The sequence below is a fragment of the Aspergillus melleus genome, assembly GCF_016097325.1.
Source record: "Aspergillus melleus strain CBS 546.65 chromosome Unknown contig6, whole genome shotgun sequence".
NCBI lineage: Eukaryota > Fungi > Ascomycota > Eurotiomycetes > Eurotiales > Aspergillaceae > Aspergillus > Aspergillus melleus.
Window position 1 is genome coordinate 2,513,414 of NW_025763375.1, and position 11,994 is coordinate 2,525,407.

The 11,994-nt window shown below is 47.5% G+C and overlaps 3 protein-coding genes across 3 annotated transcripts; 2 read left to right on the forward strand and 1 right to left on the reverse strand.

The window, feature by feature from the left end:
• Nucleotides 1-2,455: 2,455 nt before the first annotated feature.
• LDX57_010607 (Zn(II)2Cys6 transcription factor) lies at nucleotides 2,456-6,532 on the reverse strand. Its single transcript, XM_046092352.1, has 6 exons — nucleotides 6,042-6,532; nucleotides 5,617-5,782; nucleotides 5,378-5,539; nucleotides 4,832-5,310; nucleotides 4,639-4,773; nucleotides 2,456-4,578 (listed from the first exon to the last, which is right to left on the reverse strand). Exons 1-6 carry the CDS (start codon nucleotides 6,165-6,167, stop codon nucleotides 3,829-3,831), a joined length of 1,818 nt encoding a protein of 605 aa, XP_045948330.1. The 5' UTR covers nucleotides 6,168-6,532; the 3' UTR covers nucleotides 2,456-3,828.
• A 2,014-nt stretch (nucleotides 6,533-8,546) lies between these two features.
• Nucleotides 8,547-9,800, forward strand: LDX57_010608 (uncharacterized protein; the record flags this gene model as incomplete). Its single annotated transcript, XM_046092353.1, has 2 exons — nucleotides 8,547-8,784; nucleotides 8,833-9,800. 2 exons carry the CDS (start codon nucleotides 8,547-8,549, stop codon nucleotides 9,663-9,665), a joined length of 1,071 nt encoding a protein of 356 aa, XP_045948331.1. The 3' UTR covers nucleotides 9,666-9,800.
• Nucleotides 9,801-11,256: 1,456 nt separating this feature from the next.
• Nucleotides 11,257-11,970, forward strand: LDX57_010609 (uncharacterized protein; the record flags this gene model as incomplete). Its single annotated transcript, XM_046092354.1, has 1 exon — nucleotides 11,257-11,970. The coding sequence occupies one exon, from the start codon at nucleotides 11,257-11,259 to the stop codon at nucleotides 11,968-11,970; it is 714 nt and encodes a 237-aa protein (XP_045948332.1).
• Nucleotides 11,971-11,994: the final 24 nt, after the last annotated feature.

Consider the following 11,994-nt stretch of genomic DNA (forward strand, 5'->3'; position numbering starts at 1 on the left):
ACTTCAACATAGGAGAATTATTAACAATTAGGAGCTTTACATCTCCGTCATCCAAATACTAGTAACAATTCAAGAGGTTGTTATGCAGGGTGGGTTGACTCGAAGCCTGAACTCGTTGGCTGTGCGTACCTGGTTTAACATGAAGATTAATGACAAGGTATCGACAGAAGGCCAAAGATTTAAACGAATTTTAATTTTAAGAAAGTAATGTATAATAATGGAAAATCTGGTCTAACTTGAGCTATTAGCTCGTGGAGGGTCTAAAATCTTCGTCGGTTGCTCCCCTTTCCCGAGCCACTGGTCAACCGACGACTCAGGATACCACCTACCAACTCCCTCCTTTTCATACCCATCGTTTGAATATTCTTCTTCAATTCACATACAAAAGAGAAACTCTTTCATTTGAAAAAAAAAAAAAACTTTCGAGGAAGGCTTTCATCGCCCGAACCTATTACTAGGAAATATCGATCTACACCGAAAGCATATTATTCTCATAATTTAACGTTTAAACTTCCTCAACTGAGGATAGGTAGTCAAACATTCCGAACTCCATGCCATGCTCATGCTAGTAATCTCTTTGCATACCAGGAAAACCTTCTTGTTCTCTATCTGCGATCACGAGAAACCAGCTATCCTTACGTATCCGAACTGCCTCCCCCATGAACTCCGCCCTGCCATCCCAACGCACATGTCACCCAGCCTATTAAACGTCGGATAATCGATTCTTGAAGAGAATAACCCCGAAATTCACGGATCAGCGGCATACGGTGGGGATTTAAGGATCAGTCTGTGTGCTTCTCAGTGAAATTGATGAAGTTGAATCAGAAGGGATTGTCTACGCTTTTACAGCCATGGGGCACCATAAACAACAACATGAGATTGTACTGTATTGCTATCAAGCATTTTTCATACCTCAACTATAGGGAATATCTCGTATGCTGAATCTATTCTGAGGCTGAAGACCAGTGTCTGTCAAGATCCGAAGAACATTTCAAGAAAGTTAAAATGCTCCTCTACAGAATATATCCTACAAAATCTAAGAAATTCAAGGCCAAACGTTGGAAACAAGTTCCCTACCTGCACTTTTCTGGTTATTTCCAGAACTGCATGCCTTCTTATGGATGGTCTACAGTCGACTACGAGACATATTGAACTTATGAAAATCGGAAACCTTTTCAAATTGGGAGCTAAAGGTCTGGTATGGCAAGTGGTAACTTGATCTGAGACACAGCAGGCCGTATTGCAAGCGAACAAACGTGTACCAGCCCATAAACAAATGAGATATGAAACAGCAGATAAGAACGAAGCACAATCACCTCCAATCCGATTATGTCCTTTCCATCAAGCCCGACAGAACATCAAGGATTCAACAAGGACAAGAGAACAGGGCGATACAATTATGAAGAACATCCGTTGCCTGAAACAGTTTCGTTAGTCGCGCCATGACCAAGAGTAAAAAGGGGTAAAGGAAACCCACATGATAAGCTAGAAAGGTGTGCATCATGGCAAAGACGTCTCTAGACCCTTGAGATTGAATCACTCAAAGACATCTTCTTTGATCACATTCTGATAGTTAGGATCTTCGACTTTATCCTCCCCCCTGCGAGTTCTGTACATCCTCATCTGGACAATAATGAAGAGTTGGCTTGCGAACCAAAGCAGGGCCCAGTTCAAAATGATCCGAAGTCCGTCGGACAATGACATGGACTTGAAGGATTTGATTCGCTCGATCGTGAAAGCCATGCCCGTTGCACTCACGCTCCGATTGTTGAAGTATCTGGTTTTATCGGCTCCTCCGAAATATGCGTCGACGTATCTATCAGCAATGATAAACGGGTAGCCTATAACGAAAATAGAGATAATGGTCAGAATGAACCGGCCTCCACTGGACGATGGCATGCGTCGGAATTGCTCCATCATGGAATCCATTTTTCCCTTTGCTTTCAAAGCGGGTTTCGTAGAGATTTTGAGGACTTAATTCTGCTGATAGAGCGAGTGAAGTAATAGAGTGGCGATGGCGGTGAGGTGAAGAGGGTATGTTGGGGTATAGTAGAGAGGCATATATATGCCCAGTGAGTTCTCATTCAGGGAATAGAAAATCTCCGGATTATACCATTAGAATCACACAAAAGAGCTTTTGGCGACCGGGCTCTTCCAAGTTCGTCTAACTTCAGCTACAGCAAACGCTTCTTCCCAACCGAGCCACGGAGTGACTGCAGATGATGGTTTTTTCCATGTATATCAAGAATTCTACGACCAAAAGAACGATTTCTTCCATTATGGACTGAACCATGACGTCAAACGTCCATATGGAATGAAAAGTGGTTCATCCTACAGCACGATCTACAAAATGGATCAAGTAAATAACCTACTCAAGCATTTACTTCTCATCTACACGCAAATCAGGTTAAAGAGTTTTACATATTATCTTTTAACTTCAACATCTTTTTCTAAAGATCACAGCAGGCCTCAGCACATCCTGGCAAAACTCCATCCATATCATAACAAGAAAGCCGCACCAATCCCACAAAGCTCACCATTCTAACCCACACTCTATCTAATCTCTCTCCACGAAGGAACTCGATTCTCAACAGAAACAGCTCCGTTGAGTGTTCGCAAACTCACCAGCAAAAAGAGAAAGCCAATCAATAAAATCATAAGCGGGGCTTCATTCAAAGCTCGTGGTACAATGTCACGGAAATATCTCACATCTGCGATCAGATTATGAGCAGCCCAGAGGATCATCAAGCAAACCACTGAACCCCAAATTCTAGTGAATATGAAGTAGGCAAGAAAAAACCAGAACATCCAGCCGAGGTCGAACCGCATGATGATAGGAATGGTTTATCTGGTGCCTGGGCGCTGCCTCAAGAGAGCCTGATGATGAGGTCGGATACTCAGAGGCGTCAGTCGAGAAAAGGGATCTAGAGTGGTGTTTAAGCCCTGTATGGAGCACGGGCTTATTTATACTGGAAACCGTGTTCGATTTCGGCCTTTTCCGCGCTGTTTGCTATAGTAGTCAGTGTTACTAATGTAACGGATGTTCCCATGGATTATGTAGAGCTTCCATGCCCAGCGAAATCCTTTTCTTTCATTTCGTTTAATAGACAGGCCCGATTATTTGCGTCCTTCCCAGAAATCATGGAGGTTCGATAGCAGAGCTCCAGAACTCAAGTACTGCCAGATCCACGAGCCCAGTATCGAAAGGAGACATCCTTTACAATATGCTGCATTCACATACAGGGGGATATTGACGAGGACCGTCTTCTACAGTCCAGAAGAGCAAGGCCAAGCCTTCTTGGTTGCTAGAGTTCGTTCTTACTGTCGCTTGATAGAATAGGCCTTTAGGACAGCATGATGGTGTCTACCTTCAGGCCAGGATAAGGCGTACGTTTGCTTTGCCTTGATAGCGAGGCGGGAAGAGCCATGTACCATGGCGTGTTCATCACACTTGATATTCAAGGGGCCGAGGATGATCTTCTCGACTCCAGAAATCCAAGGAGAAATATGAAGCCACATGAATATTGCAGCCGATGTGTGGCATGTGGTATGTCAATCTTCCGCTTCTATCGTCGTACCACCAAAAATAAGGTAGGCAACATTGAACCCGATGTTTGACATTCTGTACACGACATGGAACTGGCAAATATTGATTAAGACATTTCCCAAATTAGTCCTCCAAACGATACCGGATGCTTAAATCATCAGATCTCGCTGACATAAATCATTACTTCATTTCCACTGCATGCTAGAAGTCGTCCTGCGATTACTAGCAAAATCCTCCTGCCCGAAATATACATATTAGTGTGCAACCAGCAGAGATGAACTCTAAGCTGCTTTAGGTGGTGAGCCAGCACGAACGGACAGCTCGGGCATTGAACTTCCCCACAGTCCCAATGCATGACGTTTCTCTACCAGCTTCAGCACCTCGTACATGAACTTGCGCTCAGGCCCGCCGTCAGGGAAAGCTTCCCAACCCACCCGGACAGGGAAGGCTAAGCGGTTGATCATGTTTCCTGGCGCAGTGAGTATATACCATTCCAAACTCCGGCAGATGCCACATCCCAACCCATATTGCTCGACCGGGCCAACGCGATCCGGTCGGGTGTCCACGGAAGACAAGACAAGCCGCGCAGAATAATACAAGCACATGGTTTGGGCCAGGCGTAGGTTTGGATATGCGAATTTGGTGGGTTTGATTATGGCACCAGTGCGCAAATCCCGACAGTAGAAGGTGGGGAATTGATCATTGGGTTCCGTCTCAACTTCTTTCGGCGGACCATCAGGGTAATTATCGACCATTGCGACCTTCCACTGCAGAAATCGAGAAGTCAAATCCGCAATGCTATTCCATAGCGTGGTCTGCTTAACCGCTGTTTCATGTGCGCCCATCATGATCCCAGACTGCAGGTCGGCTTCGAGGGAGTCATGTTGCGATAATAGGGCCGGTATTTCCACTGTCAGATCGAGGAGGTGATGAAGAATGTCCTTCTTGGTCGTACCAGCCGACCAGGGGATTGTCTTCCAATCTTCATGAGCTAGAAACGTTGGCAAGCGAGCGCCGAGGGCGGCTCCAACCTAAAACAATCTTGAGGTTAACGGAAGGCCAGATAAACTTGTAGGGAAGGAGGAAAATACCCAATACGGACGAAGCTCCGTGAATAGCAAGTGCTCAACACCGTAAATGTGGTTTTCAGGGCCTCGATGTTCAATCAAACGTACTGCGCCTTGAACGTGTGCCAAAAGTGATCCCTGAGTAGTACGCTCAACACTCTAAATATCCCGTCAGCATAGACGATGGTTAAAAGATTGAGATGCCTAGGCAACATACCTCAAAGGCCATCAAAAGAATGACCGTCACCAAAGTAGATTCAGCCTTACTACGCTCCGGATCTTGTAGGGCTTCCTGAAGACTACGTAAGACACGGGGATAAGTACGGAAACCCGAGGCCTCGATGCCCTTGTCTTGAATAGACCGACCGAAGAAAGCCACTGACACAGTTTCGAACGCGTCGGTAAGGATAGGCGAGAACATGCGAATCTCGGCCGCGCGTCGCAAGGCTCCTGCCTGGCCAGATTTGACCCCTACCTCTGGGCTGAAAGCGTCGACAAATCGCTCAATAAAGATATCGAGCATTGGCCGCGTCGAGCTCATGCATATCATTGAACTGACAGACGAGCCATCGGACTCCTCGGATGAGCTCCGATTAAAATCCGCATGGCCAGACCGGTTGCTGACATAGCCTTCGTCATCCACACCCTCATCGTAATTCTCACATGAGAGGCGCGGGACTAAGGATCCGTCGTGTCCTTCGGAGCAAGTCAGTGGATTTGTTTGCCTCCGAGTATACTCCACATTGGCCCAAGCGCAACGCACCTTGTGTTCCTTCCCACGGACCGGTTGAAACAGCCTCTAATTCCCCACGAGAGGCACGAATATCCGCGACAAGGTGATCGACAACATTGAGCGGGGCGGAACGTACGGTGTCGAAGAGCTCCTGGAGCTCAGCAAGTCCCCGTTGGGTTCGGTTACGGTGCTCTAGAGGAAGATGACGCCAAATTAGCCCATGAAATATTGTGACAAGCGGTTAGCTTATTTGGTGTGGGAACACTCACCGCGATTATTTAGTCGCACCGTTAACTCGCGGATCTCCGTCCGCAAATGACGTATCTCCTCGGCCTGGGTAATGGGCTGGAGGTCCTCATCCGGCATCGATTCGTAGACACATTTCGACGGGTACCCATGGGCGCAGCATGCATGACAGGGTTTGACGCGGTCACACTATTTTCAGTGGTCAATTGAGGCTTTTCGGTTGGGCTCGCGCGCATGAAACCAATGAGATTTTGCGTCATCCATAATAAGTAATTTAATTAACCTTCTACATTAATGCGACGTGGAAAGCACAGATAGCAAACGCAAAGCAGGGAGAGTTGAAAATGATTTTTGAAAGAAAAAAAGACAATAAGGTGAAGTAGTTCCTGACTGGGGATGGCATCGCCAAGCTAAAGCAAGAAGGGAAAACAACGGATCGGGAACGCACCTTGACCTTGCGGGCCCGACAGACCTTGCAGGACCGCGTCTGACGAGAGGCTCGACTGGCATTGACCGGCGACTCCTTCTCTCCCGGTTCGTCGGGGAGCCGAGCGCGCGAATCGTAATGAACCATGGACAGACAAGCGAGAATGAGAGAGGGTCCGATGCCAGGAATCCAGGATGGACTGGGGGAATGGCTTTGGTGTGGATGGGCCAACGGTACGGCAGGAACGAGACAAGCGAGATCAGGACGAGCATGTCCGAGATCCCCCCTTTCGCTTACACCATCGACGAGCCATCGTCGCCGGTGGGAGGGATGGGCAATGGCCAATGACGAGGCACGCTGGAAGGCAAGGAGGAGCCGGTGTCATCCGTGTGGGTTCGGGCGGTGTCAAAGCGACTCTAGTGAGGCCAGATGAGACGAACGACAATGGCACTATGCTGGTGTCTGTCACTGACGAAACAAATTGAAACCGACGATGTAACTGTACTCCGCTCGTTGGTTTCCCTTCAAACTCTGGCAATTGATGGATGGTGGGATGCAGGTTCAAGATGGAACTGGCAAACTGCCTCTTGCGATCACGGGATCGGGGAAACGCACCTGCCCGATCAGGATTTCACCGCTAGTCCCACTCGGGTTAGACATTATCCCCGGAGCTGAAGTTATTCCGGACCCGCCGCGCTGCCTCGGCTTATCGATGACGAAGGATTGGCTCCACACCTGTCTACTTTGCAACAATAACACCCAAATCCCTAAGGAAATGCAGCAGGTAGGCAAATGCTTAGGTATTTAAATGGCCACTCACTGCATACTTGCGCGCCCCCTTTGGCCATCTCTTTCCGGAATGCTCTAGGACAAACCAGGGCTGTGCCTGAATCAAAAGCTTACTGGAACTGGTTTTCGGATCTTGTACCAACTATAATGCTCACTGATGTGAATAGGTGCAGCGCATTAGAAGAGTGCCCTTATAAAGCAACATTATTTCCTATAACCCTGCTTAACTTGCAGTTGCTGCACAAGAGAGAGGCAGGCTGGTCAGAAGACCTTGCGAATGTCCTGCTAATCCATGTGCTTGCTGCTTCACAATGACACATCTGCTTGCGCCCATCACCTATCCGACCTTTTTAACAGGCTTCAGTACGGTCTGATGCCTACTTCAAGGTAACATTCAATTATAAAGAGGGTCCCCCGGCAATCACCCTTTGATTCGTCTCATGTAAGTGACCGGCAGTTGGACATGTCCCGCTATACCATGCTTTATTGAATCAAAGTAGTATGTTGATTTAACATGCATCTCCCCAAACGAGTTATTAGGCTCGGGTATACTTATTCATGATGAATCAAGCAATAGCTCTTTCCGTCGGGAGACAAGGACCACCAGGTGTAGAACATCTGAAAGACGGCAGAAGCAACTTGGATTCAGTGACAATCTCCGTCGGCGACACGAGCTTTGGTATTGATAATTAGGGCGATTGGACTCATTTCGTCTGTCTTTATTATTCATCTAGGCGACCACAGGGAGGCATCTACTCAGAGATGAGAGCGCGGAGGCCGATTCACTAATGAAATTGGTGGTCCATGGTAGGCCAGGCTGGTGCGCTTCACCATGGAGTGGTATCGTGTATGGAATCGTAGGAGAGTGAATTATTTTCAGAATGCCTTGCTTGGTCGGTGATGAACGCAAACATTTGGCCAAGATATCTCATGAACTCTCAATCTCACGATAGAGTCTCCAGATACGTCCAAGTGTTCCGCTACTTTATTCGTATCCTCTTTGGGTCACGACGTCAGTACTTGACGGCAATTATCTCCCTCGCCATCCAACGGCGGAGACTGTACCTCAATATTCTGGTGATAACTATTGAATTTAAGTGAGTTGATTATGATTAGTCAAAATGGACAACTCTAACATGAATGAATACCAGAAACACCATGTGCCAGAAGCTCATTGAAACCATCGAGCACCGATGCAGACATAGAGTCGATTATCCCGGGAGGATCATCGAACTGAATGGCTGCAACAATTGCGGCATCTTATAGAAAACAGTGCACCACCTTGGGAAGACAATCAAGCGCGTTCCGTGCCCTGATTGTATTGCCAATGGCGTTTATGTGAAGAAAAATGGGGTTTGGAAGAAGGCCTAGGGGATATTTGGGATTTTGGATCTTGAGTGGAATCGATAAGCCATTCTGGGCAATACTACCTACATTTTCTTGCATGCCCTACTGGACCATCTAACGGGAAGTTCTCGATCTTGTCATGCCAAATTCCAAGCACAGCAGCTGATATTATTTGCCGTTCGTCCCTTCTATCTTTCCTCTTGTAAGCCGGCAGCCTGAAACAACAGGCAGTAGGAGACAATGGCTAAGCGATTTGTGACACATTCACTACAGCCCTGCCCTTACCTACTACCGACGTCCTTTTCCTCTTCCTCTTCCCAGTTGACAAGCGGCAAACCCTTCCCGTCCCCTTCAAGTGAGGTACCACTTCTCGCTTGATCGGCTTCAAACATGGACATCCAGCGCCGATTTCCTGGTGTGCACTGGATTTGGGGTGGAGCAATTTCGTTCGTTTACGAGGTCCATCCTTCTATCGTCGTCAAAGTCCCAAAATCCGGAGAGTTTGAGCGTCAACAATTCCAGAAAGAGCTCGAAATCTATCGGATGTTCACTCAAAACCCACTTTGTCCTTCAATTGTACAGTGCTTTCTGCTTTCAGACAGTGGCATCTTCCTGGAGTATATGCGAGGTGTGACTCTTTGCCTGGGGCTGTTTTATCTACTAACAGATGGCCTAGATGCATCACTTTCGTCTAGAATACAAAACAACCACACCCGCGATCAGCAGACCATGGTAGTCACTACGGTGCACAGATTAGAGCCTCTATCCCTACGAAAAGAATGGATGAACGACCTCGCTCAAGCCGTTGCTTTTCTAGAATCTCTTAACCTTGCCCACGGCGATTTACGCCCCGAGAATATCCTTCTTGATCGCGACCGACTCAAGCTGTCTGACTTTGACTGTACGGCGGCGATTGGAACAGCCTACGAAGCCTGCATGGCTCCGTACGGCAGAATACTTAACGGCAATGAGCCAGACCAAGGAGAGTGTGGAACTTCCGGCTTTATGGGTCCTCGCACAGAACAGTTCGCTTTAGGATCTTTGTACTACCTGATAAACTACGGTTTCGAGGTTTATGGAGACCGCTGCCTTACGGAGAATCCTTACGACCACGGCCCCAAAGTGGTGGACTTGCTGCAGAATATGGAGTTTCCGAAATTGAATGCTGATCCCTTGCTTGACAGTATCATTGATAGATGCTGGCATAACAAGTACGGCACAATCAAGGAGTTGGCGACGCATACGAAAACGCTGTTGAGCGACAAAACAGTTGTGATGGAAAGCAACGGAGGTGGAAAGAATGAGAATGTTCAAATAGCACCCGTCATCCAAGCATCGTTCATCGATCGGTGGTGCATTATAACGAGTCGCATATTTCAAGGGATACTTCATAGCCTCGGGGTGTGGTGGAGATCGCTCCTAGAGAGCATCCGCGGCAAAGCATCAATCGCCGGGCAAGGCTACAGCAACACCTGTGAAGAAGTGAATAAGAACCGCTTAGAACAGTAAGTTTTGTGGAAAAAGTCATTCTGCCAGGATTTAGTGGAGCGTGGACTTCTTCGGGAGCTTTCTTCAGATGAGCCTGAGCGACTTGGTTTCGCTTTCGATTGGTACAGGTACAGTCTTCAGTGTGAATAGATAAGGGAATTTATGTCTTTGAGTTAACTCAAATAACGTTTCAATATGACTTCAGGCGAAATAATCATGAATATTGTGGAAGGAAAATTCCCGGGCACACGCCGCTAAACTTTCTCAGACCCGGCCAGGGAGGCAATTTCTTTCCAATATATAGTTATCCTTAGGCAGCTTTTAAATCCCTTGCTTGTGCACGAGTGAGCCAGGATCTTGCGTAGATGTCTTTTCTCAAATAAGCCCAAGCATACCACCAAACCACACTCTGTGCTGATCCCCATGCGCATGGGATTCTTTAGTGAAAAGTTAGATTTTCTGCTCCCTGGTGGGACTCTCTTGGTCAATTTCAATGGCTTCTGGGTCTGTAGAGTGGCCGTCTCTCTTGCCATAACGGAAATTCCTTGTTCTTCTTCAAACATCTATCTAAATACTTTTGCTTCCACCCTACACCACTTGATTCTCTCACAGATCTATGTAGGGATTATAAGCAACTAAAGTCAATTATATAGATTTGCCTTTTGGCAGCATCTAGGGTTTCGACTTGACAGCTTCCTGAATTGTCCGCCCTGGTGCCCTATCAACATATATATCTAATTAAATTTGTCACACCTTGTGGAACTTCAGTTGCCGTGAAACTATAGATACTATATAAACACCATCATTCCTTCACTTGGTTTCCTCTTTTTTGGTTTTCCATTCTCGTGATCTCAAGCACCTAGATTTCAATTTCTAGACCCATCGATTCAACTACTCTTGATCTTTCCTGCCGGCCTGGACTAAACCACCTACAGCCAGACACAGAATGCCTTCCCCAATCGCCGCAGAAATTGCCGAGCAAATCCGGTTCAAGAAGTCCTAGTACTGCCGTCTCGCCGACGACAACGACCTTGACAAAATGGACAACGTCATCACACCATACGCAACCTTCTCATTCTACAACACCGACGGGACCCTCGTTTGTGAAGATGAGGTGGAGTATAAGTTCAACTCACGGGCCTAGTTCGCATGGTAGTTTAGCGAGATGCTTAAAACGATGCAGACGGTCCATCACGTCGGGCCTGGGGAGTTAGAGCAAGTTGCTCCGAACGAGGTGAAGGCTGCTTGGTCGTTTATTTATCATTGTGGACCGAAGGGTACAGAGAGGGGGAGGCATGAGACCGGGGGAGGGTACTACTATGAGAGGGAGGGCGGGACGCAGTGGTTGATGAAGGAATTGAGGATGGAGAGGCTGTATTGGAATGTTATTGGAGGTTGAAGGGGTTGTTTTTCATAGTTGGGTCACTGTGGATCTATGAAGTCCTGATGCTTATACAATAAGGTAGATTGTTCTCATTCACATGATTTGGCGATTGCACTTTCCTGGTTAGGAAAGGCTCGTGCCTCGTTGCCTAAGGTGTCTATCTCCGCGTGTCAACTTTGGAGACACACAGCCTCGCCTTCACTCTTCAACAACCCTTCTGACCACACCATGAATTCTCAGGATTGCTCCACTCCAGCACCCTCTCTGTGCAACTTGCCCATCGAGTGCAGACAAGCCATCTTGTGTGGTCTTTCAAGCGTAGCGACGCTCAAGGCAGCAATACTAACTCACCCCGCATTGTACTGGGCTTTTGCCGATCGCAGCGAATATATCCTCCGCCAGATTATATTACACTCGATCGATCCAGAACTACTCCACGATGCAGTCCTCGCATTCAATGCTCGAAGCGTGAAAGAGGACTGGATGCCCGAAGATGTCCTGGCGATCCTAGACCAATACCAGGCCCGTCATATCCCGTCCTCATTTCGCTGGTCTATGCAGGCTGCGTCTGAAATGGAGGAGTTGTATCAATGCACCCAATTCTTTACCGCCGATTTCACCTCGTCTGCCTTATCCAAAACAACCGCAGCCTCAATTCAGCCACTTTCGACCGACGAATGGCGCCGTGTGGCTAGGAGTTTCTACCAGCTGGAAATCCACCGGCTGCTCTTCCGCTACGGAAATTGGGAGGTTGACAAGCGGGAGCAATGGGACATGTACCACAGACGCTTCTATGTTTGGGAGCTCGAGCAAATGGTCTGTGCGAGTGATTATTTGTTCCGGAGACTGGCACCGTGTAAGTCACTTCATATTCCCAATCCCACGCGGTCTCAACTTACCATACTCTCTCAGTATTCAATCACATTGCGGCCCACGACATAGAATGGGCGTCTCGAGCGGTGGGTT

What these genes read in the sequence shown, in the direction of transcription:
- LDX57_010607 (XM_046092352.1), bottom strand. Translation starts at nt 6,167, where the DNA reads ATGGTTCATTACGATTCGCGCGCTCGGCTCCCCGACGAACCGGGAGAG. An exon ending in GGTGCGACTAAATAATCGCG is followed by an intron (nt 5,540 to 5,616) that starts GTGAGTGTTCCC and finishes ATCTTCCTCTAG; the next exon opens with AGCACCGTAACCGAACCCAA. An exon ending in TCCGTGGGAAGGAACACAAG is followed by an intron (nt 5,311 to 5,377) that starts GTGCGTTGCGCT and finishes CTTGCTCCGAAG; the next exon opens with GACACGACGGATCCTTAGTC.